Here is a 26,695-nt window from a genome sequence, read left to right as displayed (position 1 = left end):
GAACCGCTTGTTTTCTTTTCTCCGTTGCAAAACATTTTGCTACAGGGTGCACTAATGAATACGACCCTGGTAAACAACATGCATGCTTTAATTTCTAAAAATAAGTTATGTTCTATTCAGAATTCAATGGCTTCTGACTGGGCAGGGAGTGCAAGGTTTTTAATTAACCATTGAGTTGTTTTGCTCTTCCATGGCGGTGGCATTGATGATGCGGCGGAGCAGACGGCGATTGCGGATGGCGTGCTGCTCTCTCTTGTAGCGCTCGTACAGGAGCTGGTTGTGGAGCAGCAGCACCTGACTGCGCAGCATGTGCAGCTCGTCCAGCGGCGTGGTGCCTGTCGAGAGGACACAGCAGCAAAATGTTTGATTATTTAATATTACGTTTATATTATTACTTTTTCAAACTAATTTTTTCAAGACCATGTTATTCATCTCAACAGAAAACTAGATATTAGTACTGTGGTATAAAAAACTATTTAAATTATACTGAACAAAAATATAAAAGCAACATGTAAAGTGTTGGTCCCATTTTTCAAGTGCTTAAATAAAAAGTCTCAGACTTTCCACATGCACAACCAGCTTATTTCTTTCAACTTTTTAAAATATTTTTACATCTGAGTTAGTGAGCATTTCTCCGTTGACAAGATAATCCATCCACCTGACAGGTGCGGCATATCAAGAAGCTGATTAAACAGCATGATCATTACACAGGTGGACCTTGTGCTGGGGACAATAAAAGGCAACTTTAAAATGTGCAATTTCGTCAAACACCACAATGCCACAGATGTCTCAAGTTGAGGGAGCGTGCAATTGGCATGCTTACTGCAGGAATGTTCACCAGAGCTGTTGCCAGATAATTAAATGCAAATTTCTCTACCATAAGCAGCTTCCAATGTCATTTTTGAGAATTTGGCAGTACGTGCAACAGGCCTCACAACCGCAGACCAAGTGTAATCACGCCTGACCAGGACCTCCACATCCGGCTTCTTCACCTGTGGGATCGTCTGAGACCAGCCACCAGGACTGCTGATGAAACTGAGGAGTATTTCTATCTGTAATAAAGCCCGTTTTGTGGGGAAAAACCCATTTCGATTGGCTGGGCCTGGCTCCCAAGTGGGAGACCTCCCAGGCCCATCCATGGCTGTGCCCCTGCCCAGTCAAATCCTAATTTATTTATTTCAATTGACTGATTTCCTTATATATGAACTGGAACTCAGTAAAATTGTTAAAATTGTTGAATGTTGTGTTTATATTTTTGTTCAGTATAGATCAAAATGAAATGGTACTGTATATTGCATAGATTTTAAGCATTAACCTAAGCACTGCATGCATAGATTGTATCAAAAGACCTTGAACTTTTGACTCCATAGCAAAGGGCAAGAAACTATGAGATACAGTGGCTCTCAGATTCTGTAGTAAGATTCTGTACTAAGCCAAATTCCATTGGATTGAATAGGTCAATCTAATTAATATTAGACTGGAGAGTTTGGAGGACAGAAACAGAAGGACAGGTTGATCCACAGAAACTCATGGCAGTTCCCCTAGGTACAGATCTATGATCAGCTCCCCCTCCCCCAATCCTAGCCTTAGTGGGTTAATAGCAAAACTGACACAAGATCAGTGTTTAGGGTCAACTTCACCCTACTCCATATTTTACAGCTGATATGTAGCTTTTCAAAGAAGATACAGGTAGGAACCTGCTAGAAAAAAAGACACAAACCAACAAATAGAGAGATGGATGCAGTAGGATGGAGAGCGCAGACAGGAAAAAAAGGATTGTCTCATCCTCTCCCCCATCATAGCATAGTGGCAATACCTTTCGCTTTCATACTCTGTTGTTTACCTCCAAAGTGTGTCCAGTCTACTGACTTGTTTGGCATGGGCAATCTATAACAAGAACACACACAGTACAGAGGAGTGTGAGGAAAGTTCACAATGAAGGGTCAATAACAGACACCGACATACATAGTACGGCACACCAAACAGCCAGGTCATGAGCACTTCATAGCGATGCACAGATAGACCCACTGCCAGTGAATCATGAAATCACACATGAGAGAGCAATAACATGGATGGAGTACTAGTCTATGGAAGGAATTGGCTTGTCCGCCCAGACTTCCCCAAAGGGGTTGTCGTCCATACGGACAGAGTAGCGAAGCACACTCAGCCAGCCATAACCTCTCACCTCTTGAGCACTTTTTCATAGGCCTCATTGCCGTGCTGAATGAGGCGATCCAGGACCTCCAGCGGGGACATTGCCGCCATCTCATCCCCTTCCTCCTCCCCTTTGCTTGCGTTCCTCTCCCCCTCGTCGCTAGCGGCCCTCTGCGCCAGTGCCAACGAAGTCTTCCTCCCCACGAACAGAGAGGCAGCCCTGGGCAGGGCCAGCTCAAACAGAGGCTCGTAGACGGGGTTAACAGGGTCCCTGAAGATACTGGGGGAGGAGAACAGGCCATACTTTGCCAGACCGGAGCCCCCCTCCTCCTCGGCCCTGTAGGGGCTCTGAGAAGTGCTAAATCCGGTCAGCAAGTTGTCGATGGGGGTGAAGCACGGCCGGAAGGACCAGGGGAGCTGCTGATCTCCTCCCCCCGCCGAGCACTCGCTCTTGTCGGGTGTGGACACCAGGCGCTGGGCCTCCTTGTTTAGGCTCTGGTTGGAGGTGGTGAGGAGCATCTCCTTCTCCTGAGGCCCAGTCAGTGTCTCTGTAGTGCTGTAGAAAGAGTGGTCTGCCTTGTGCTTCTGCTCAGTCAATTTCAGGAGCTCCTCTGTGATGGCATCTGACCAGGGAGAAGAGCGTATGGAACAAATCAATGCTTTTCACACTGACTGAACACAAGTGGTTTTCATGGGAAGATATTAATACCGTAGTAGGTTTGGGGGGATTTAAATGAGCCCTGGTGTGAAGTTTCCCTTTGGTACAGATCAAGGATTGGTTTCCCTCCTGCAATCCTAACCTTAACCACTCGTGAAGAAAATTGAAAAACTGACCAAAGACCACTGGTATAGGGGCACCTTCACCCTACACCATTTAATGAATTGGGAAAAACCATTCACCCTCGTCATGTTCATTCTCCATCCTTTGAATGTCCAGATCCTGCTCTTTGATGAAGTCCGACAGCTCGGTCAACGACATGGTCTTCACACTCTCACCAGCAGCACCTGACAAAGAGCATAGAGTGCATAGTTCCAGACCAGGGTTCAAATAGTATTTGTTTTCTTTCAAATATTTCAGCTGCGCTAGATCGAGCTTGCCTCAATGGAACTAATGGAATAGTAGCAAAAGTGCAAACCCCGCCCATCTGGGTACTCTCGACAGGCTCAATCAAACAAAAAGTATTCCAAAGACAAGCAATACCATTTCAACCCAGGTCCCGTCAACGCCACCTCTATTCTACAATGGTCTCGGTGATGCCTTAATTTACAGCAAAGGTCACGTAAAGCCCCCAAAAATTGGGGAGGAAAGGTACTTTGGCGATGTCAACAGAACTAACGAGTCCTTTTAGGCAATAAATAGTAGGGATTGGGGGGGGGGGGAATCTACAGTTACATATCGCAATATTATCTTTTGACAATATTATATTGATATTCGACTCCAACTTAATATATAATATCAAATGTTTTGCTACTGTAGGTAGCATTAGCTAGTGCTAGTTGGCCGTACCTGCGCCAAAACTCCAGTATTCTAAATCCTATAGCTTATTCTACATCGTTTTAAATAGTGAGCCAACATTTTTTCAAAACTTATTTCCGAGTGGTCAAAACTCATTTTCTCATGCTCATCTCTTTGCAGAAGACATATTGTGAGCCATATGTTTGGAAGAAATAAATAAAATCATAGTATCGAATCGTAATACCCATCATATCATGAGGGCCCTAGCAATTGCCAGCAATAATAAAATAGGCTAGAAATCTGGTCTAGTGAACGATCGCTCATAAGAGGACATTTGTTCTTAACTCCTTACACTTGTGGGAATTGGCCTATATGGACAGGGCTACATTGAAATATTTATTACAGAAGAACTACGTAAAGTATATGCATTACAATTGTAGCAATTAAAAAAGGAACAGTTTGGAGATTATGGTAAAATTATTAGACTAAAAGGTGAAGACAACAGTTCACTTTCAAAGACTGAATCCAAACATTAAACTGTTGATTGTATGTGAATTTTACATTCTGTACTTTGGTGTTTTTTTGGAGCTCAACCTAGCTGTGCCATTGAGGAACTAGAGCAAGCACACTTTTATTTTTGTTTGGAACACAGCCCTGCATCCCCCACCTTTACACAATAACCGTTGTTTAAGCAATCCAAAAACAGTCCATAATAAATCGCAACCTGAGTCAGCTGGGCATAATTTGAAAACAGGTTCAATTGCCAACATAACTAGCTAAATTATAAAATACGATCTTCAGAGAAGGAGATCCTAATTTTGGTGAGCATAGAATAGAGTCATGAGTGCATTCAGATGCGTGGTCCGTTGTAAATTTTCTTCACAATACAACATAGGCTCTTTCTGTTCAGGACATTGCAGGTTATAACGCCATGTCATCAAACATAGTGATCATAAAAATTTACACTGCATATTACAATGAGTTTTATGATATGAAAATGTGAAGTGCACATTTGGACTCACAGGTGTTTTTTTATGACAACAAAGCAGTATTTATTGTAATCCTCAGCATCTCATCTTTCAAAATATGTAATTTACAGCCTTTACCCCACTCAGACAACAGAAAATGAGCAAAAGTAGCCCAATTAGCAGGAGGGGTGCTCAAGTTCAGAATGACTGTCAGTCAAAACCCATAAAGAAATGTGCAGCGGAGATCCGAAGCTCTGACATGTATAGCATGTTACTGTACAGCCACTGCGTTCCAATTTAGGTCGGTTATCAGTGTCCAAACCTGCCATGTTCAACCCGAATACGGGTATGAGTGTTAAGGGCTAACATTGGCTCTATAAAAAAAAACACTGAATAGTGACAGCGAAACCTGCTCCTCTTCGGAGATGAGCAAAGCTGCTGACCTTTACTGATGACCTCAGGGTTGCCTCTCTCTGCCCCTCCACTCGGTTTCTGCTTCAGCTGTCGGAACAGATAAAAATTCAGCTGATGAAAAGTCTTACGGGTGGACCATTGGCTTCAAACACACAACCAGCGCACAAACAGCACACTGGGTACAACCATAACCTAAATACAGTCAACACTTGCTGGAGCAAACAAACTCCCTTAGGCTGGGCTCTACTCTGCGGGTGGAGTGATTGCTTCGTTTGCGTAACTTTTAGAGGGAGTTCAGTTTAGTTCAGTTTGCCACTTCTGCTGAAGATGGCATTTCCAGCTCTGCTTGTGTTCAGTGTAGACTCTGGCTCTGCAGATACTTTCCTTTCTCGCTATGATCTGTACTAGCCAATTAAATAATTTAAGAACATCTTCAGTAATTAACTACTATGAGTAGTGCTTAGTGGTTCTGGTACAAAAATTATGGTAGTAAAAATTGTGTGCTACAGTACATACCTGATTGGTTGTGTCGGGGGGTGAACAAACATGCTCAAACTCATTGGAGAGAGTCGGGGCAGGACTGAGACATTTCCCACCTGCGATGAAACAAGAACACACAATTGTGAGTGAAAAGTCCTTATGACAGTCCATCAAAACACTCTTCGTAGCACCGGAAAGTATACTAACTGTAACTGTTCTCCTGTCTTAACTTTCACTAGATCTTCATATGTTTTCCCCAGCTGGTATTTGACCAGCAAAAACTAAGGTAAAATAAAAAATGAACAAAAATGACCTGATGTGCTGGCTGTTTGGCTGGGGGCATGGGAGGCACTTTGGGATAGCTCTTGAACATTGGCAGGAGAGATACCCCTCGAAGTGGGAGGTGTGGTCAATCCACAATCCGAGGACGGACTCCACATCGACACTTTATTCCCAGCGGGGTCGACTTCACAGTGTTGGTTCTGGAAACATGTGCACAGGGACAAGAGGGCCATTTGTGTCTCAAGAGAATTTACATGAATCACAATCAATGGGAATACAGAATAGAATACAATTGTGTAGAATAACTGAATTTTTCAGTGGGAGCTTCAGTGTTTTATGTTATATACTTGGTACACCGAACAAAAATATAAAACGCAACATGTAAAGTTTTGGTCCCATGTTTCATGAGCTGAAAATTAAATCCCAGAATTGTTCCATACGCACAAAAAGCTTACTTCCCTGAAATTTTGTGGACAAATTTGTTTACATCTCTGTTAGTGAGCATTTCTCATTTGTCAAGATAATCCAGCCACCTGACAGGTGTGGCATATCAAGAAGCTGATTAACAGAATGACCATTACAGGTTTACCTTGTGCTGGGGGCAATAAACGGCCACTCTAAAATGTGTGGTATTGTCACACAATGGCACAGACGTCTCAAGTTGAGGGAACTTGCAATTGGCATGCTGACTACAGGAATGTCCACCAGAGCGGTTACCAGATAATTCAATGTTAATTTCTCTACCATAAGCCAATGTCATTTCAGAGAATTTGTCAGTACATCCAAAATGGTGTCACAACCGCAGACCCAGAGTGCCCTATGATGGCACTTTTGATATGGGCAGGCATAAGCTACGGACAACGAACACAATTGCATTTTGTCAATGGCAATTTGAAAGCATAAAAATACCGTGACGAGATCCTGAGAACCGTCGTGAGGCCCATTTTTTTTTAACGGTATCTGTGAACAACAGATGCATTTCCATATTCTCAGTCAGGTGAAATCCATAGATTAGGCCCTAATGAATTTATTTCAATTGACTGATTTCCTAATATGAACTGTAAATCTTTGGATTTCAACGTAATCTCACTAATGGGGTGTTTTCGCTTGGAGAACAGTGACCCACCTGGTGGAAAGAGGTGTGGGGACTGCAGAGAGAGGACTGGGTCCCTGGTAGCTGGGGTAAGGACAGGGAGAGAGGCGGTCGGCCAACCGATAGGGGGGTAGAGGCAGAGCTACCTGTGTGGGGAGGAGGGGGAAAAAAACACACCTGGAACATTAATATACACACAACCTGTAAATACAGGCACGCTGATGAACAGCTCAAAACCTCTTTCGACCCCCTGAAGTAACAGACACTGTGGTAGAAAAATACAAAAAAGGCTAATTAAATATTTAACCATTGTTTTTCTACCTGTGAATTACAGCAGTGGCTTAAGCGTGGCTTACAACTAAGTAACCAAGTGGTATTTGGCCAAACTGCTGTTCTAGCCTGTAACTGCATTACTCCATTTCAAACAACGGAGTAGCCTGGTCCCAGGTAAGTTTGTGCCGTCATGTCAACTCAATGAGTGCCAAGGAGTTGACATGATGACACAAACAGACCTGGGACCAGGCTACGGAGAGAGCTGTGCTACAATGGTCATATTTTATTAGGATTGAGTTGTATCAAAGTGAATGTGTCAGAGCTCTGACCGAAGCTGCTGAGGAAGTCGGTGTAGGGGCTGGCAGTGTAGTCGAGACCGGACCGCAGGTGATGATGGATGGTGACGTGGTCTGGCATGCTGGAGTAACCCTCCTCACAGGACGCCTCCTTGGGGTCCAGGGAGACTTTTGCACATTCAATCACAATGTCGTGGATCTCAAACCTCTTCCACCTGGCCAAGGGTTTGACATGACCCCTTATTATTAGTGTAAACTTGGCTGTTGTCGAGTCAGACCTTACAAGTCGAAAGAGTCTTTGGTTGCGTCAAATGGTACCCTATATAGTGTACTACTTTTGACCAAGGCCCTGGTCAAAAATAGTGCACTATATAGGGAATAGGGTGCAATTTGGGAATCCTACTTTCTGAGTGCTTACCTGGAGGGGTCCAGCTCATAGTCGTTGGTTCCAGTGACCAATTCGGGATGTATCCGCACGTGCCCCAACATCGGCTAAGAAACGAGCAAATTGGTGAGACGGATGACCACGAGACATCTCTTCACACAACATACATTTATGTAGTGTGCATAGATTCTAGGATGGGGTGAGTATGGCGTGTCCTGTTGTACTAACCTTCACTACTTCCTCAAAGGTGTCCACGTTCTCCTTCATACTGTAGTGGGAGCGCAGGTAGGAGACAAAGTTGCAGGGGTACATGCCGTAGAGCCGGTGGAAGAGGGAGTACACACTGGCATGGAGGTGGATCAGATACACCCCGTGCACATGCCCTATGGCCCACAGGGTGGGGTGTGGGGCGAGAAAAGGGGTTAGGCAACATTTCACAATTCCAAGGAAATTACCAAATGAGATCCCAAGGAAATAGATCCTGTCCTGTAGCTAGTTGAGCATGGATGCTATAGTAGTTTAACTACTCAATAGTTTGGCTGTGACTACAATTTACCACACATTTAACGATGGGAAAATCTAATATCAGATAGTACACAGAGAGCTACTGTCCCCTCATCCCAGTTCCTCCTTCCCATGGGACAGGTTATGGGTTTGATCTTAGGGTGTTCCTCCAACCTCTCCTTGACAACCTCCAGCCATTTCGTTCATCTCATCTATCCCATTACTAACACACCTGATTCAATTGGTCAACTAATCATCAAAGCCATGAATAGCTGAATCTAGTGATGGAATAGATCAAATAGGTGAAACGGTTGGTAGTCCCAGAGGTGTGATTTGCTGTGTCACATTGCTGTGGTCTGATGGGATACGCCATTTCTAGTAATTGTATTTCTATGTGGGCAATACTGATCTACGTTAAACTACCTGGGTTTTTCAGGCTCCAGGACGCCAGTCGGCCAAAGATGTCAAAGAAGTCGTATATGTGCTGCTTCCCTGCCTGGGGTATCACGGGTAGCAATGTGATCAACACTAGAACTCCAGTTATCAGCACCACCACATCAGAGTCAGTCTAGATTGGGCAAAAAAAGAGAGTGCAAACTCAATGGCTGTGTCCCACATTACATCCTGTTCCCTATATCAGTGGAGGCTGCTGACCTCCCGTGCCCTATATAGTGCACTACTTTTGACCAAGGCGCTGACTGATGTACCTTAAGGCATTTGAGTAAGGAGGTGAGCAGAGGGAAGCGTGTTATCTTGTGCATCCAGGGGGGCTGCTTGCGGATAACGTGCCCCAGGAGGGTAAGGGTGGGCAGTCGACAGGCCGGCTTGGCCATGCACTCGTTCAGCTTGTCCAGGAGGTGCTGCGGGACAACACAGACAAGTTAACATATCCAGTGCAAAGGTGTATTCACAAGGAACTGGACGAAACAGAGGGACTAACCTAAAAGTATTTTTCCAGCTGGAAAACGTTTTGCTATGGTGAGCACTCAATGGCTGCTCATGGAATTCAATATGTCAACAATGGCTTCCGTGCGATATTGTCAATTAATAAATAATTCTGTTTAAGATGTGTTGTGAAATTGTTCAGAGCACAAATGTTCAGAGCACAATGTTATGTTTTGAGATCCCTGCGGTAAACCACACTTTATCCACAGAGGCCGGATTGATAGCCTGGTTGAATTTCTGTTTGTGCTATCCTGCCAACTCGTGCCAATGATAATAGGAGTTGGCAGGACAGCACACCGATCTGGGACTAGGCAACTCAATTGGTGCTCCGGGTAAAGATTCCCCTAAAAACAGATCAGGGATCAACTTCCCTCCCCCCTATTCTAACCATTAGCGGAGAAAATGATAAACTAACCCAAGATCAGAGCCTCGGGGAAACTTTACCCTACAGTGCTCACCTTGTCATGAGGCTCCCTGACAGAGCAGAGGATGAGTATAGCCTGTGGAGAGCTGGTCTCAAAGTAGTAATCCACAAGGCCATTGAGCAGCACAGATCCTCGCTCTGTTATTCAGAAGGGAAGAATCAACCAATCAATGTAAGTAACATGTTGATGACTAGAAACAACCAGAGCCATGTATTTTTTTTATAGATAAATAAATACATGGCTATTATATATCTCAATATATAGCTCTGGAGACAACGTCAAGAACATAGAGGAGATCCTGCTAATACATTAAATGTTGGTTTATTTGTTAATAACATATGCCATTTAGCAGACCCTTTTATCCAAAGTGACAATCATGCGTGCATACTTTTTAAGTATGGGTGGGCCCGGGAATCGAACCCACTATCCTGGCGATGCAAGCACCATGCTGTACCAATTGAGCTACAGAGGACCCAGCACTTGATCATGACTCAGTGTCTAATTACTCGTGTCATGTAATGGAAAAGGCATCTTCTGTATGGGGAGCTTTGTTAAGAGCCCCAATGCTCGGTCTGAATATTAACACGCATTGCTTGCTGCACGGTTTTGGAAGCATAAGGACCTCCTTATCTTTCATATCTGTGAGAAATAAGGTTAAATTGATATACACCTTTATAGGGTAAGTGTTCCCATACGGCCATCTCTCCATGTTACAGCGCTTGTTACAGAAGACAGAGGCGTGTTAGCATAACTCGGGAATTGTAAAAAATTGCAGATTCGTCAGATGGAGGCACCCATAGCTGTATGGATCTCTGCAAAACTGCTACAGTAAGTATCTTTTTTTATTTGAAGGATTGTCTCGCTGATGAAAGATAAGGACCATATGTTTCGGAAAGCGATGATTATTGACGTTTCTATTCTTGTCGGGATAGTAGCTCATATGAAGCAGTCGTGGGCAAAGCTAACCGCTGAAAACTGAAGGGAGTAGGCCAGTTCGGCTTCGATGATTAAAAAGCAAATCAGTTAAAAAATATATATTACATTTTTACATTAAATGCATTATGCGGGTTGATTAAAACAATTAATAAAAGTCCCATGATGGCAGTGACTGCCCATTACTGCTTATCACTTATTAACCATAATTTATGATGATTTTATTATTGCATTCCAAGTCATCATCTCATCACTATAGAGCTGCTGCCTATGCTGTCTGACAAAAATCACTATATTAGTAGTTATTCAAAGTAAATAAGGCATACTTTTGACTGCTGAATACCAACTATCAATCATTAAAGTCATGTATTTTCTTTAGACAAAACCAGTAGATAGTGATAGCACTGACGTCATCCAGGCATTCCTATGGAAAACTCCCGATGGCGCATGAAACTGGAAGTGACTGAATTTGTGCACCATATTGCTGAATTAGGCTGAATGGCACCCCTCCCCCATTGCCCAAAAAACGCAAAGGATCATGGTGAAAGTGGCCGTGACTATCAAAGGATCATGGTCGATGTAGTCATTTTCATCCTGCCTGAGCAAGTCAATCTTAATGTCTATGGCATGAGGGCGCAAGTGACCTCTAGCCTGTCGGCCTGTGATTGGTCTGTGTCAACACATGGTCCTGTGTGATGTCAAAAGTAATCAGAATAGATCACTATTTAATGAATTATCTGGATTTGTAGCAAAAATATATACACTGCTCAAAAAAATAAAGGTAACACTTAAACAACACAATGTAACTCCAAATCAATCACACTTCTGTGAAATCAAACTGTCCACTTAGGAAGCAACACTGATTGACAATAAATTGCACATGCTGTTGTGCAAATGGAATAGACAAAAGGTGGAAATTATAGGCAATTAGCAAGACACCCCCAAAAAAGGAGTGATTCTGCAGGTGGTGACCACTGACCACTTCTCAGTTCCTATGCTTCCTGGCTGATGTTTTGGTCACTTTTGAATGCTGGCGGTGCCCTCACTCTAGTGGTAGCATGAGACGGAGTCTACAACCCACACAAGTGGCTCAGGTAGTGCAGCTCATCCAGGATGGCACATCAATGCGAGCTGTGGCAAGAAGGTTTGCTGTGTCTGTCAGCGTAGTGTCCAGAGCATGGAGGCGCTACCAGGAGACAGGCCAGTACATCAGGAGACGTGGAGGAGGCCGTAGGAGGGCAACAACCCAGCAGCAGGACCGCTACCTCCGCCTTTGTGCAAGGAGTAGCACTGCCAGAGCCCTGCAAAATGACCTCCAGCAGGCCACAAATGTGCATGTGTCTGCTCAAACGGTCAGAAACAGACTCCATGAGGGTGGTATGAGGGCCCGACGTCCACAGGTCACTCCTTTATTGGGGGGTGTCTTGCTAATTGCCTATAATTTCCACCTTTTGTCTATTCCATTTGCACAACAGCATGTGAAATTTATTGTCAATCAGTGTTGCTTCCTAAGTGGACAGTTTGATTTCACAGAAGTGTGATTGATTTGGAGTTACATTGTGTTGTTTAAGTGTTCCCTTTATTTTTTTGAGCAGTGTATAATTCAGTGGGTATCGAACTTCATAATAAACTAATTTTTGAGCCCAAAATGGACATTAAAATAATAATCAATTTCCATATGCTTTTTAAAACCTCTACAGGACCCCAACGTCCCCCCCGCCACCCCAAAAGGCTTAAATTCTTGTTATTCTAACTGCACTGTCCAATTTACAGTAGCTATTAGAGTGAAAGAATACCATGCTATTGTTTAATGAGAGTGCACAGTTATGAACTTGAAAATGTATTAATAAACCAATTAGGCACATTTGGGCAAACTTGATAAAACAGTTTGAACAGAAATGCAATGGTTTATTGGATCAGTCAAACTATTGTGAGAGAAATTACAAGATTGTTATAATACTGTTATTGCATCAAATGGTTGTTTTATGCAACAGAATAAGGGGTTGTTAGAACACTCATCTGTGTGTGTTCTACTAAGGATGGGCCTCTGGGAGATTTAAACTGACAGAAGATTTACAATGTCTTTGGGTGATAAACCTAAAAGAGACCGCATTCCATAGCATGAGTTAATGTTTCTGTTCTATAAAAAGGTACCAGGGAGAGATGGCTCGGGGCCAGACCCTGGTTTCTACACAATGAGAACAGTTTTTACGTATCTTTCACACAAATCTTAACCTTGTGACCCATTCCATACATCTGTTGTTTGTCAAGTAGACTGAAGGTGGTGTATCTTGGCTATAAAAGACCTTTGTACCTTTGTCTCAATTAATCACCTAAGAGTGATTCGTTGACTAGCCATCATTATCGTAAAGCACTCAATCGATTCACTTTGTGTGTGTTGTATTGACCTGCTCCCTTATTAATAAGTGAATAAAGATTTAGTTGAAGTATGACTCTGACGTGTGTGATAAGTTTGTCTCTCATTTGATGGTAAAGAAATTAACCCCCACACTATGCACATACACTGCTGCCATCTAGTGGGCAAAATCTAAATTGCAGCTAAAATTGAATAATACATTGTGGCCTTTCTCTTGTATTTCAAAGATGGGGGGGAATGAAAAGGAAAAAAAACATGTTTTTTCTTTGTATTATCTTTTACTAGATCTAATGTGTTATATTCTCCTACAATTTCACATTTCCACAAACTTCAAAGTGTTTCCTTTCAAATGGTATCAAGAATATGCATATCCTGCTTCAGGTCCTGAGCTACAGGCAGTTAGATTTGGGTATGTCATTTTAGGTGTAACCGATGTGAAATGGCTAGCTAGTTAGCGGTGGTGCGCGCTAATAGCGTTTCAATCGGTGACGTCACTTGCTTTGCGAGGGGACGGACGTAAAGTTAACCTGTTACATTGGTGCCTTGCCCCGGATCACTGGTTGCTGCGTAAAAAGAGGAGGTCGAAAGGGGGGTGAATGTAACTGATGTGAAATGGCTAGCTAGTTAGCGGTGGTGCGCGCTAATAGCGTTTCAATCGGTGACGTCACTCGCTTTGAGACCTTGAAGTAGTGGTTCCCCTTGCTCACTTTGAGACCTTGAAGTAGTGGTTCCCCTTGCGCTGCAGAGCAAGGGGAACCACTACTTCAAGGTCTTAAACGAGTGACATCACCGATTGAAACGCTATTAGCGCACACCACCGCTAACTAGCTAGCGATTTCACATCGGTTACATAGGCAAAACTGAGGGCCTTTTTTATGTAGCGATACCTTGCGAAGCAACTGCTCTCTGTCCCTCCCTCTAATGTGCATTCTTCTGTCTCTACTCGTAGCATGCGTAAAATAAACACACAGACCGGACAAGTAGGCTCACAATGGATTATGGTCATTTTAGCTAATTACCACGTTTTTCTGCACTAAACTATGTAGAATATTGGCCTGTTGGAAGCTAAAACTCCCTATTATGTCACACAGTTTGGGCTTGATCTGATTTATCTCTAGAGAAACTATGCAACGTGCGCATTGAGGGCACAGAAAAACGAATGAAATGGAATTCAAATAATTTAACCAATGTTAGTCAATTACTTGTATTATTGATTTTGTATTGTAGATATGTTATGGTAGAGTGTTGTGCAATAATGTGTTGTGTTTTGTATTGTATGATTAACTTCCGGCGCCGACCGAGATGGCCGCCTCGCTTCGCGTTCCTAGGAAAATATGCAGTATTTTGTTTTTTTTATGTGTTATTCCTTACATTGGTACCCCAGGTAATCTTAGGTTTCATTACATAGAGTCGGGAGGAACTACTGAATATAAGAGCAACGTCAACTCATCATCGTTACAACCAGGAATATGACTTTCCCGAAGCGGATCCAGTGTTTTGCCTTCCACCCAATACAATGGATCTGATCCCAGCCGGCGACCCTAAGCGACGCCGTAAAAGGGGCAAACGAAGCGGTCTCCTGGTCAGGCTTCGGAGACGGGCACATTGCGCTCCACTCCCTAGCATACTACTCGCCAATGTCCAGTCTCTTGACAATAAGGTTGATGAAATCCGAGCAAGGGTAACATTCTAGAGAGACATTAGAGATTGTAACGTTCTTTGCTTCACGGAAACATAGCATCTCTCGAGTGAGCCAACGGAGTCGGTGCAGCCAGCTGGTTTCTTCACGCATCGCACCGACAGAAACAAACATCTTTCTGGTAAGAAGAGGGGCGGGGGTGTATGCCTTATGATTAACGAGACGTGGTGTGATCATAACAACATACATGAACTCAAGTCATTCTGTTCACCTGATCTCGAATTCCTCACAATCAAATGTCGACCGCATTATCTACCAAGGGAATTCTCATCGATAATAATCACAGCCGTATATATTCCCCCCCAAGCAGACACGTCGATGGCCCTGAACAAACTTTATCTGACTCTTTGTAAACTGGAAACCACACACCCTGAGGCTGCATTCATCGTAGCTGGGGATTTTAACAAGGCTAATCTGAAAACAAAACTCCCTAAATTCTATCAGCATATCGATTGTGCTACCAGGGCTGGTAAAACCTTGGATCATTGTTATTCTAACTTCCGCGACGCATATAAGGCCCTCCCCCGCCCTCCTTTCGGAAAAGCTGACCACGACTCCATTTTGTTGCATCCAGCCTACAAACAGAAACTAAAACAACAAGCTCCCTCGTTCAGGTCTGTTCAACGCTGGTCCGACCAATCGGATTCCACGCTTCAAGACTGCTTCGATCACGTGGATTGGGATATGTTCCGCATTGCGTCCAAAAACAATATTGACGAATACGCTGATTCGGTGAGCGAGTTCATTAGAAAGTGCATTGACGATGTCGTACCCACAGCAACGATTAAAACATTCCCAAACCAGAAACCGTGGATTGATGGCAGCATTCGCGTGAAACTGAAAGCGCGAACCACTGCTTTTAACCAGGGCAAGGTGACCGGAAACATGACCGAATACAAACAGTATAGCTATTCTCTCCGCAAGACAATCAAACAAGCTAAGTCTCAGTGTAGAGACAAAGTAGAGTCGCAATTCAACAGCTCAGACACAAGTGGTATGTGGCAGGGTCTACAGTCAATCACGGATTACAAAAAGAAAACCAGCCCCGTCGCGGACCAGGATGTCTTGCTCCCAGATAGGCTAAATAACTTTTTTGCTCGCTTTGAGGACAATACAGTGCCACTGACACGGCTCGCTACCAAAACCTGCGGGCTCTCCTTCACTGCAGCCGAGGTGAGTAAAACGTTTAAATGTGTTAACCCTCGCAAGGCTGCAGGCCCAGACGGCATTCCCAGCCGCGTCAGAGCATGCACAGACCAGCTGGCTGGTGTGTTTAAGGACATAGTCAATCAATCCTTATCCCAGTCTGCTGTTCCCACATGCTTCAAGAGGGCCACCATTGTTCCTGTTCCCAAGAAAGCTAAGGTAACTGAGCTAAACGACTACCGCCCCGTAGCACTCCCTTCCGTCATCATGAAGTGCTTTGAGAGACTAGTCAAGGACCATATCACCTCCACCCTACCTGACACCCTAGACCCACTCCAATTTGCTTACCGACCCAATAGGTCCACAGACGACGCAATCGCAACCACACTGCACACTGCCCTAACCCATCTGGACAAGAGGAATACCTATGTGAGAATGCTGTTCATCGACTACAGCTCAGCATTTAACACCATAGTACCCTCCAAACTCGTCATCAAGCTCGAGACCCTGGGTCTCGACCCCGCCCTGTGCAACTGGGTCCTGGACTTCCTGACGGGCCGCCCCCAGGTGGTGAGGGTAGGTAACAACATCTCCACCCCGCTGATCCTCAACACTGGGGCCCCACAAGGGTGCGTTCTGAGCCCTCTCCTGTACTCCCTGTTCACCCACGACTGTGTGGCCATGCACGCCTCCAACTCAATCATCAAGTTTGCGGACGACACTACAGTGGTAGGCTTGATTATCAACAACGACGAGACGGCCTACAGGGAGGAGGTGAGGGCCCTCGGAGTATGGTGTCAGGAAAATAACCTCACACTCAACGTCAACAAAACAAAGGAGATGATTGTGGACTTCAGGAAACAGCAGAAGGAGCACCCCCCTATCCACATCGACGGGACAGTAGTGGAGAAGGTGGAAAGTTTTAAGTTCCTCGGTGTACACATCACGGACAAACTGAATTGGTCCACCCACACAGACAGCGTGTGAAGAAGGCGCAGCAGCGCCTCTTCAACCTCAGGAGGCTGAAGAAATTCGGCTCGTCACCAAAAGCACTGACAAACTTCTACAGATGCACAATCGAGAGCATCCTGTCGGGCTGTATCACCGCCTGGTACGGCAACTGCTCCGCCCACAACCGTAAGGCTCTCCAGAGGGTAGTGAGGTCTGCAGAACGCATCACCGGGGGCAAACTACCTGCCCTCCAGGACACCTACACCACCCGATGTCACAGGAAGGCCATAAAGATCATCAAGGACAACAACCACCCAAGCCACTGCCTGTTCACCCCGCTATCATCCAGAAGGCGAGGTCAGTACAGGTGCATCAAAGCAGGGACCGAGAGACTGAAAAACAGCTTCTATCTCAAGGCCATCAGACTGTTAAACAGCCACCACTAACATTTAGTGGCCACTGCCAACATACTGACTCAACTCCAGCCACTTTAATAATGGGAATTGATGGAAATTATGTAAAAATGTACCACTAGCCACTTTAAAGAATGCCACTTAATATAATGTTTACATACCCTGAATTACTCGTCTCATATGTATATACTGTACTCCATATCATCTACTGCATCTTGCCATCTTTATGTAATACATGTATCACTAGCCACTTTAAACTATGCCACTTTATGTTTACATACCCTACATTACTCATCTCATATGTATATACTGTAATCTATACCATCTACTGCATCTTGCCTATGCCGTTCTGTACCATCACTCATTCATATATCTTTATGTACATATTCTTTATCCCTTTACACTTGTGTGTATAAGGTAGTAGTTGTGGAATTCTTAGGTTAGATTACTTGTTGGTTATTACTGCATTGTCGGAACTAGAAGCACAAGCATTTCGCTACACTCGCATTAACATCTGCTAACCATGTGTATGTGACAAATAACATTTGATTTGTATGTAATTGGGTCCCAAGAAGAGTAGGCAGCAGCTAATAGGGATTCAGAACAAAAACAAATTAGTTGTTTAAAAAAATTCAAAAATACCCGAAACTTAATTGCTCTGCGGTAAAGGCAGCAGAATGTCACCTAAAGTTTGAGACCTACAGAGAACCATGCAAACACTGACCTATTCTCTCCCTAGTAGCGTGTAGTAATCTCAGCCTGTTGTGGTTGAGTGGCTAGTAGGAAGAGGGGGGGATAAGGCTGCATTTTGAGTACTGACCTGTGCTGAGGTGGTCATTGAGGACACTTTTGATCTGATCCAGTTCATGCAGATCGGACGACTCCAGGAGCAGGAGGTTGTCGCTCACATTCGGCTGCTCCTTTGCCATAGTGCTGCTGGGATGCCTATGGAACTGTCCCCCCTCTCAAGGTAAAGCCTGCCAGCAACCTGCTGTGCTGTTGTAATGGGCTGGCCACTGCAGGCATTTTGGACACCAAAGAAAATGTGGTCAAACTAAAAATTGAATAATTCATACAGCTGTGCAGTTAGATACACATCAATACTATTAATAGGAACTTACATCATATGACCATTTACTATCAATAATTTGTATTATGCCACGGCTGACTTTTTATTTAATGTTCAACTACAACATAAAGGATGATCAGTGGTGCCTGCCTGGTGGAATTGAGCGCGTGTGTTCAGTTAGCCATCTGTGAATCCTAGTTAGCTAGCTAGTTACAGTAACGTAGTTGGGGAGAGATGAGTGGCCGGAACACTACTTGCGTCAACATATTTCGAAGTTATTACCAATGCAACATATTAAAGACATATTGCAATGAAACGAGAAGAAGTAGCTAATGAAGAAAGCTGACGTTAATGCAAAAACTTGATTGAACGCTGCCCCAAAATGTTTGCTAACTATAACTAGACTAGCTAGCTAGTTGGCTAGCTAACGTCAACTGTTACCAGTAGCTTGTACCGTACTGACAAACTCGATTAATTCATCAACTATTTTGCGGGGACTTATTTATCTTTAATTAAATTATGTACCAGCAAAGTTCAAATTTTAGATTAAAATATTTGTCACGGCGAAAGTAAACACTAGTGAATACATTTTAATACCTTCTACACTTGTTGTTCTCCACAGGGCGCAGCCATGTTGAGCAACCGAAAAGCCCCTCCCGCTCCTGAAATCTACGCAGCACTCTGGAAAAATTATTCACAGCTGTCAACTACAATCCGAGTCCGACTAAATTCTGACCTTCAAATCTGGCACGAAAGTTATAATACATACCATTCCTTTTTTTATTGGAACAATAACACTTTAATATAATATAATTGTGCTCCGTTGACTATGGCGTTGTTGCAGGGGGACTGCCTTGTTGGTTGAGAGGCAAGTCGGATTTCTCGTGACTCGCATAGCAAGCCTGTCTGCGCAAGCGTTCTACGCACAAGGGCAAAGTGCTGTAGACCTATCCATTCCAGGCAGTAGGCCTGCCAACAGATTTAAATTCATATGCGGTACCACTACAAACAGTAACTGTAAATGGTGCTACAGTATATCACTGTTGAATTGGCATTGCTCAGAAGTTGCACTTACATTTTGTTGCCTGCAATGGTGAATTTATGGAGGTAAGTAAAAAACGAATGATTGGAGTTGCCTGGGCCTGCATACAAGACTGTTAACCGGCTGATGTAAAGCCTTGGCATATTTGGGGAGCTGACAAGTCTTCTGGTCTCAGGCAAGGTTACTCAACACGCAGAGGTGTAGTCCATCGAACCAAAGCACCGGTTAAGCTCACAACGCTTGGGATTTTTTTTATATGGACCTAAATCATGACCCGAGAGAGCATAATTCATTTTAAAAAATGGTTTATCCCCTCAGACTAGAGAGAGGCGAAGGTTGAGAACCATGCGTACTTCCAAAACACGACCCTACCAAGCCGCACTGCATAACAAGAAGAAAACTGCTGATGCACTACCAAATTTCCAAATTGCACCTTGTATTTGAATAGTATATTCCAGGCCCACTATTCAAACTCTCAATAGTAGCCTAAGGGCTCTATTTGAACAGACCTAACGCAATGTCAAATCTTAGCGCTGGCCAAGATTTAGGTTTGGGGGGTGTGTGATTTTTTTACAACCAGAATTATGCGAGCAAAAAGGCTGCGGTAATGGAGCGTCAACTAGTCCCAAAAGCCCCCTTAATTCCCCCCCCCCCCCCCCCCCCCCCCCAAATTAATCAAAGGGCCGCCATGACACTTTGTTTTTACACTGTTGCTACTTGCTGTTTATCTATGCATAGTCACTTTACCACTTGACCACTACCTACATGTACAAATGACCTCGACTAACCTTTACCCCCACGCATTGCCCCGGTACCCCCTGTATATAGCCTCATTATTTTGTGTAATTCTTACAACAACAAAAAAATACTTCAGTTTTTAGTAAATATTTTCTTAACTGCTTTGTTGATTAAGGGCTTGTATGTAAGTATTTCACAGTAAGGTCTACACCTGTTTTATTCTGCACATGTGACAAATACAATTGGATTTTGATTAATTAACAATTGTAGGTGTGTCGAGGCGTGATCCCTCACTTGCCAATCAGAACGTGCTCCATGGCTAAATATGTGGTTGCTTCAAGTTGTGTATTTTATGTATTGTATTTTCATCAACTCCAATTATAATGTTTGTCAGTTATAGCTTAGTTTGTTAATTAGACAACAGAAACAAAGTAACTAAATGTAGACATATCCCATATTTGCTAAGAATGTTTAACATGTTTGCAGTACACAATGTTCTAAGTAATAGCATGGCTTCACTATGGAAATATATTGTTAAACATATAATTCGCAATGATATAGGCCTACTGTAAAATGCATTATGTCTGAGCCATGGACATGCCAAACGTTGTCAATAAGAAAGATTAAATCAAAGACAAATCGGCAGTGAATAGAACAAAGCAACTTGCTTTAAATAAGCTATGTCTAAATACAGTTACGGGCACCATAATTGCTCCCCGAGGGCATATAATATTAGGCCCAAGACAATGTACACTATGGAGGGTTTTACAGACATCCAAACTTTTCACAGGAGTTGGAAAAAGATCCAGTATAAAAAGAAAGAGGTAATGTCCACTCTACGTACTGCTCCCAAATAAATATATATATATATATATATATATATATATATATATATATATATATATATATATACATACACACACAGTGCCTTCAGAAAGTATTCACACCCCTTTACCTTTTCAACATTTTGTTATATAGTGGATTTTTTTTGCTTTTGTCAATGATCAATACAAAATACTCATGTCAAAGTGGAAGAACAATTCTAACATTTGTAAAAAAATAAATAAAAAAAACACTCTTGATTAGATAAGTATTCAAGCCCCTGAGTCAATACATGTTAGAATCACCTTTGGCATCAGTTACAGCTGTGAGTCTTTCTGGGTAAGTCTCTTAAGAGCATTGCAATATTTGCACATTCATCTTTTTTAAAAATCTTCAAGATTAGTCAAGTTGGTTGTTGATCATTGTTAGACAAACATTTTAAAATCTTTCCGCTTGTATTTTTTAAGTGACTGGGTGTATTGGTCACATGTATCTGACCAATAAGATTGGATTTGGTATCTTCGCGAGGCATTGGAAAACCTGGCCTTTGTGGTTGAATCTGTGTTTGAAATTCATTGCGTGACTGAGGGACCTTATAGATAATTGTATGTGTGGGATACAAAGATGAGTTAGTCATTCAAAAGGGCTATATAAATACATTTGATTTGATTTGAGCTATCAAGCTAGCTTTTCTTAGCAGCTTGTACACAGCCCACAGTCCTTACGGCTAGAACCACAGATTGTCCCGGGAGTGTGCCTGTTTGAATCCCTGCTGTTTGTTGCTGTTTCTATCTGCCCTTTCTGGAACTGTGAGGAGTAACTGCATAGCCTACGTTGCTACCATAACAAAGACCAAAGCCGGTTGGAGTACCGTTGAGGACATTGGGGTGTCTCTATTGTAGGTGAAGGATATTTTAAACAGACAAAATGAGTTCTACAAGCAGTTGTTATAATAAGAAAATAGCTTAAAGTATTGTGTCCAAATACTTGTGGAGTCAACGAATAAAAGAATGGACAATCTGACCAGAGAGGTCTAGGACCTGAAGAACAGTTTGCAGTTTTCCCAGGGTTAGCTCGATGAGTGAGGACATCAGTTCTGTATGTGAATGCATGATAACAATGACAGAGAACTCCGATTCTCCTGAAACAACATTGTTGTGGACTGAATTGCAGAATCTCCTCCAGACTTGGACGGAGTCTGAGGACAAAGTGAGGGAAATTTGCACTTAGAAACAGAATATGGACCACAAGAAGAGTGATGTGGAGTGCGCCGACAGGACTGGAAAACCCAACACTGGCCCAGGTGACAGGCCCAGGCCGATAGTGGTCAAGTTCCTGAGGATCAAGGACAAGGTAGCTGTTCTGGAAAGAGCCAAGAACTTGTGCGGAATATCTAGAACCATCCTGAAGCTGTGTGTCTGGAGAGGAAAGATATATTAGCCATTTTTGAGACTCACTTAGATCATTCCTTTGACACAGCAGTAGCAATACAAGTATATAACATCTACAGAAGACACAGAAATGCCTATGGGAGAGGTGTTAATGTATACAGTGCAATCGGAAAGTATTCAAACCCTTTGACTTTTTCCACATTTTGTTACGTTACAGCCTTATTCTAAAATTGATTAAATTGTCCCAAAGCCACTCCTGTGTTGTCTTGGCTGTGTGCTTAGGCTCGTTGTCCTGTTGGAAGGTAAATCTCCGGCCCCAGTCTGAGATCCTGAGCACTCTGGAGCAGGTTTTCATCAAGGATTCTGTACTTTGCTCTGTTCATCTTTCCTTTGATCCTGACTAGTCTCCCAGTCCCTGCCGCTGAAAAACATCCCCACAGCATGATGCTGCCACCACCATGCTTCACCCTAGAGATGGTGCCAGGTTTCCTCCAGACGTGACTCTTGGCATTCAGGTCAAAGAGTTCAATCTTGGTTTCATCAGACCAGAGTGTCTTGTTGTCTCATGGTCGGAGACCTTTAGGTGCCTTTTGGCAAACACCAAGTGGGCGGTCATGTGCCTTTTACTGAGGAGTGGCTTCTGTCTGGCCACTCTTCCATAAAGGCCTGATTGGTGGAGTGCTGCAGAGATTGTTGTCCTTCTGGAAGGTTCTCCCATCTCCACAGAGGAAATCTGGAGCTCGGGTTCTTGGTTGCCTCCCTGACCAATGCCCTTCTCCCCCTATTGCTCAGTTTGGCCAGGCGGCCAGCTCTTGGAAGAGTCTTAGTGGTTCCAAACTTCTTCCATTTAAGAATGATGGAGGCCACTGTTCTTGGGGACCTTTAATGCTGCAGAATTTTTTTGGTACTCTTCCCCAGATCTGTGCCTCAACACAATCCTGTCTCGGAGCACTACGGACAATTCCTTCAACTCATGGCTTGGTTTTTGCTTTGACATGCACTGTCAACTGTGGGACCCTATATAGACAGGTGTGTGCCTTTCCAAATCAAGTCCAAACAATTGAATTTACACCAGGTGGACTCCAATCAAGTTGTTGAAACATCAGGGATGCACCGGAGTTCAATTTCAAGTCTCATAGCAAAGGGTCTGAATACTTATGTAAATAAGGTATTTCAGTTATTACTTTTTTTATTTGTAAAAAATAATGTTTTCGCTTTGTCATTATAGGGTATTGTGTGTAAATTGATGATGAAAAATAAATTCAATACATTTTTGAATAAGGGTGTAATGTAACAATATGTTGAAAAAGTCAAGGGGTCTGAATACTTTCTAAATGCACTTCCCGAATTCAGCGCTATATCCCTGCAATGCTTAGAGAAGATATTGTGGGAAGTGTGGTTGCAGGTTCACCTTAGTCATCTAAAGCTTATTATTTTAGGGTGTTGCTATAGTCCACCAAGTGTTTACAGATCATGTGTGTGAAATGCTTGATAGTGTATGTGATGTAAACAGAGAGGTCAACTTTCTTGGGGAACTGAATATTGACTGTTTTTCTCACTGTCTGATGAAGCTTCTCACTTAACTAGTGCCTATAATCTGGTTCAGGTTGTTAAACAAATTCAAGGAAACTAACAGTATTATACAGAGCCATAATTGCATGGAAGTGTATGTATAACTGATAGATGCGCACGCACACACACATTGACACTACATGTTAATGCTTTTAAATGTATGTAAATTGTAAAGTCTAGTGTATTTTTCGTTATGTAGGACCCCAGTAAGACTAGATGTTGCCATTATCATCGGCTAATGGAGATCATAATAAAATACATAAGGCTACTGTGTGCGCCCTAGCTGGCAAAATCAATGCCATAACCAATTGCGTTACCACTAAGACCAGCTTTTGGTCGGTCTTAAATATCCCTAGTTGCGCTGACTGAAATTGGCATATTGGCGCATGTGTTTAAGGACATACCTCATATTTCCACCCTACTACCTCCACACAAGCTAACTGATGTTAGACAGGTAAATTGCCGAACCTGGCATAAGGAGTGGAAAATGCCAGTGCGCAAACTAAAGTACGTTTGACACTTGCGCCTCCTTCCCACCAGCCAAAAATAGAGCCCTTAGAGCAGAGATGGGCAACATGCCCGCATTTTGTAGACTCGTGGATCAATTTCTACCCAAAGTATGTGTGTGTGTGTGTGTATATATATATATATATATATATATATATATATATATATATATATATATATATAATACACAGTTGAAGTTGGAAGTTTACATCCACACATTACAAAACAATGGTTTTGGCAAGTCGGTTAGGACATCTACTTCGTGCATGACAAGTAATTTTCCCAACAATTGTTTACATTATTTCACTTACAGTGAACTATATCACAATTCCAGTGGGTCAGAAGTTTACATATACTAAGTTGACTGTGCCTTAAACAGCTTGGACAATCCCAGAAAATTGTCATGGCTTTAGAAGCTTCTGATAGGCTAATTAACATAATTTGAGTCAATTGGAGGTGTACCTGTGGATGTATTTCAAGGCCTACCTTCAAACTCAGTGTCTCTTTGCTTGACATCATGAGAAAATCAAATGAAGTCAGCCAAGACCTCAGAAAAAAATTGGAGACATCCACAAGTTTGGTTCATCCTTGGGAGCAATTTCCAAACGCCTGAAGGTACCAAGTTCATCTGTACAAACAATAGCACGTAAGTAAAAACTCCATGGCACCACGCAGCCGTCATACCGCTCAGGAAGGAGACGCATTCTGTCTCCTAGAGATGAATGTACTTTGGTGCAAAAAGTGCAAATCAATCCCAGAACAACAGCAAAGGACCTTGTGAAGATGCTGGAGGAAACTGGTAGAAAAGTATCTATATCCACAGTAAAAACGAGTCCTATATCGACATAACCTGAAAGGCTGCTCAGCAAGGAAGAAGCCACTGCTCCAGAACCGACATAAAAAAAGCCAGACTGCGGTTTGCAACTGCACACGAGGACAAAGATGGTACTTTTTGGAGAAATGTCCTCTGGTCTGATGAAACAAAAATAGAACGGTTTGGCCATAATGACCATCGTTATGTTTGGAGGAAAAAGGGGGTTGGCTTGCAAGCCGAAGAACACCATCCCAACCGTGAAGCACGGGGTTGGCAGCATCATGTTGTGGGGGTGCTTTGCTGCAGGAGGTACTGGTGCACTTCACAAAATAGATGGCATCATGAGGGAAGAAAATGATGTGGATATGTTGAAGCAACATCAAGACATTAGTCAGGAAGTTAAAGCTTGGTCGCAAATGGGTCTTCCAAATGGACAATAACCCCCAAGCATAATTCCAAAGTTGTGGCAAAATGGCTTAAGGACAACAAAGTCAAGGTATTGGAGTGGCCATCACAAAGCACTGACCTCAATACTATAGAAATGTTTTGGGCAGAACTGAAAAAGTGTGTGCGAGCAAGGAGGCCTACAAACCTGACTCTGTTACGCCAGCTCTGTCAGGAGGAATGGGAAAAAATTCACCTAACTTATTGTGGGAAGCGTGTGGAAGGCTATCCGAAACGTTTGACCCAAGTTAAGCAATTTAAAGACAATGCTACCAAATACTAATTGAGTGTATGTAAACTTCTGACCCACAGGGAATGTAATGAAAGTGATTAAATAAATCACTATTATTCTGACATTTCACATTCTTAAAATACAGTGGTGATCCTCTGACCTAAGAAAGGGAATTTTTACAAGGTAAATGTCAGGAATTGTGAAAAACTGAGTTTAAATGTATTTGGCTACGGTGTAGGTAAATTTCCGACCTCAACTGTCTGTTATATAGGTATGCACGGTAGCTTTGACATTGGTTTTTAACGTCTCCGTTAAACTAGACATCGGGCCGATACCGACGTTGGCATTTTTAGCTAATGTCGGCCGATTCCGGTATGTTCACCGATATATCGTGCATCCCTACTTGGAAGTGTGGTTTGCCAGACTGCCAAGATCCTTCCCCTCCAGGAGACTGTCAAACATGATGACAACACCACCCCAACGGGTGTTGCTGGGCAGCTTCAATGTGGTGCTCTTATTCTTCTCACTTTGCTGCTATAACTTGATGACCAATCACATACCTAACCATTTCCTTGGCTCTCTTGAAGAGTGTAGCCATTGTTTTCAGTGCCATTATGTCCTTGAGGAGCAGATTCAATGCATGAGCAGCACAGTCAATGGGTGTGATGTGAGGTAGGACTCCTCCACTTTAGACCATGCAGCCTTCATGTTCACAGCATTTTCTGTCACCAGTGCAAATACTTCTGTGGTCCAAGGTCATTGATGACTGCCTTCAGCTCATCTGCAATGTAGAGACCCGTGTGTCTGTGCGCTTGTAGAATACTGGTTGAGGGGTGGAGATGTAGTTGATTATTCCTTGCCCACGAACAT

General features: G+C 43.1%; 1 protein-coding gene across 3 annotated transcripts in view; it reads right to left on the bottom strand.

Moving 5' to 3' along the window:
* Nucleotides 1–19,166, bottom strand: part of tsc1a (TSC complex subunit 1a) — a 39,990-nt gene extending 20,824 nt beyond the window's left edge. The window contains exons 1-17 of one of the 3 annotated variants that reach the window (XM_055920522.1): nucleotides 19,033–19,166; nucleotides 18,861–18,944; nucleotides 18,015–18,210; nucleotides 9,709–9,812; nucleotides 9,013–9,165; nucleotides 8,729–8,873; nucleotides 8,030–8,184; nucleotides 7,835–7,908; nucleotides 7,450–7,631; nucleotides 6,881–6,993; nucleotides 5,786–5,954; nucleotides 5,509–5,588; nucleotides 5,022–5,079; nucleotides 3,055–3,159; nucleotides 2,186–2,777; nucleotides 1,817–1,887; nucleotides 169–335 (exon numbers count right to left, since the gene is read on the bottom strand). In XM_055920522.1, coding sequence (XP_055776497.1) covers nucleotides 169–335; nucleotides 1,817–1,887; nucleotides 2,186–2,777; nucleotides 3,055–3,159; nucleotides 5,022–5,079; nucleotides 5,509–5,588; nucleotides 5,786–5,954; nucleotides 6,881–6,993; nucleotides 7,450–7,631; nucleotides 7,835–7,908; nucleotides 8,030–8,184; nucleotides 8,729–8,873; nucleotides 9,013–9,165; nucleotides 9,709–9,812; nucleotides 18,015–18,123 — 2,277 coding nt within the window. In that variant the 5' untranslated portion in view covers nucleotides 18,124–18,210; nucleotides 18,861–18,944; nucleotides 19,033–19,166. The remainder of the gene's footprint in view (nucleotides 1–168; nucleotides 336–1,816; nucleotides 1,888–2,185; nucleotides 2,778–3,054; nucleotides 3,160–5,021; nucleotides 5,080–5,508; nucleotides 5,589–5,785; nucleotides 5,955–6,880; nucleotides 6,994–7,449; nucleotides 7,632–7,834; nucleotides 7,909–8,029; nucleotides 8,185–8,728; nucleotides 8,874–9,012; nucleotides 9,166–9,708; nucleotides 9,813–18,014; nucleotides 18,211–18,860; nucleotides 18,945–19,032) is intronic. The other 2 variants (XM_055920525.1, XM_055920524.1) reach the window with 2 other exon arrangements.
* Between the last annotated feature and the right edge of the window lie 7,529 nt (nucleotides 19,167–26,695).

Source organism: Salvelinus fontinalis, chromosome 4, assembly GCF_029448725.1.
Source record: "Salvelinus fontinalis isolate EN_2023a chromosome 4, ASM2944872v1, whole genome shotgun sequence".
NCBI classification, from domain to species: domain Eukaryota; kingdom Metazoa; phylum Chordata; class Actinopteri; order Salmoniformes; family Salmonidae; genus Salvelinus; species Salvelinus fontinalis.
Note: the sequence above shows the minus strand (reverse complement) of the source record. Positions and strands in the feature narration are given on the sequence as shown.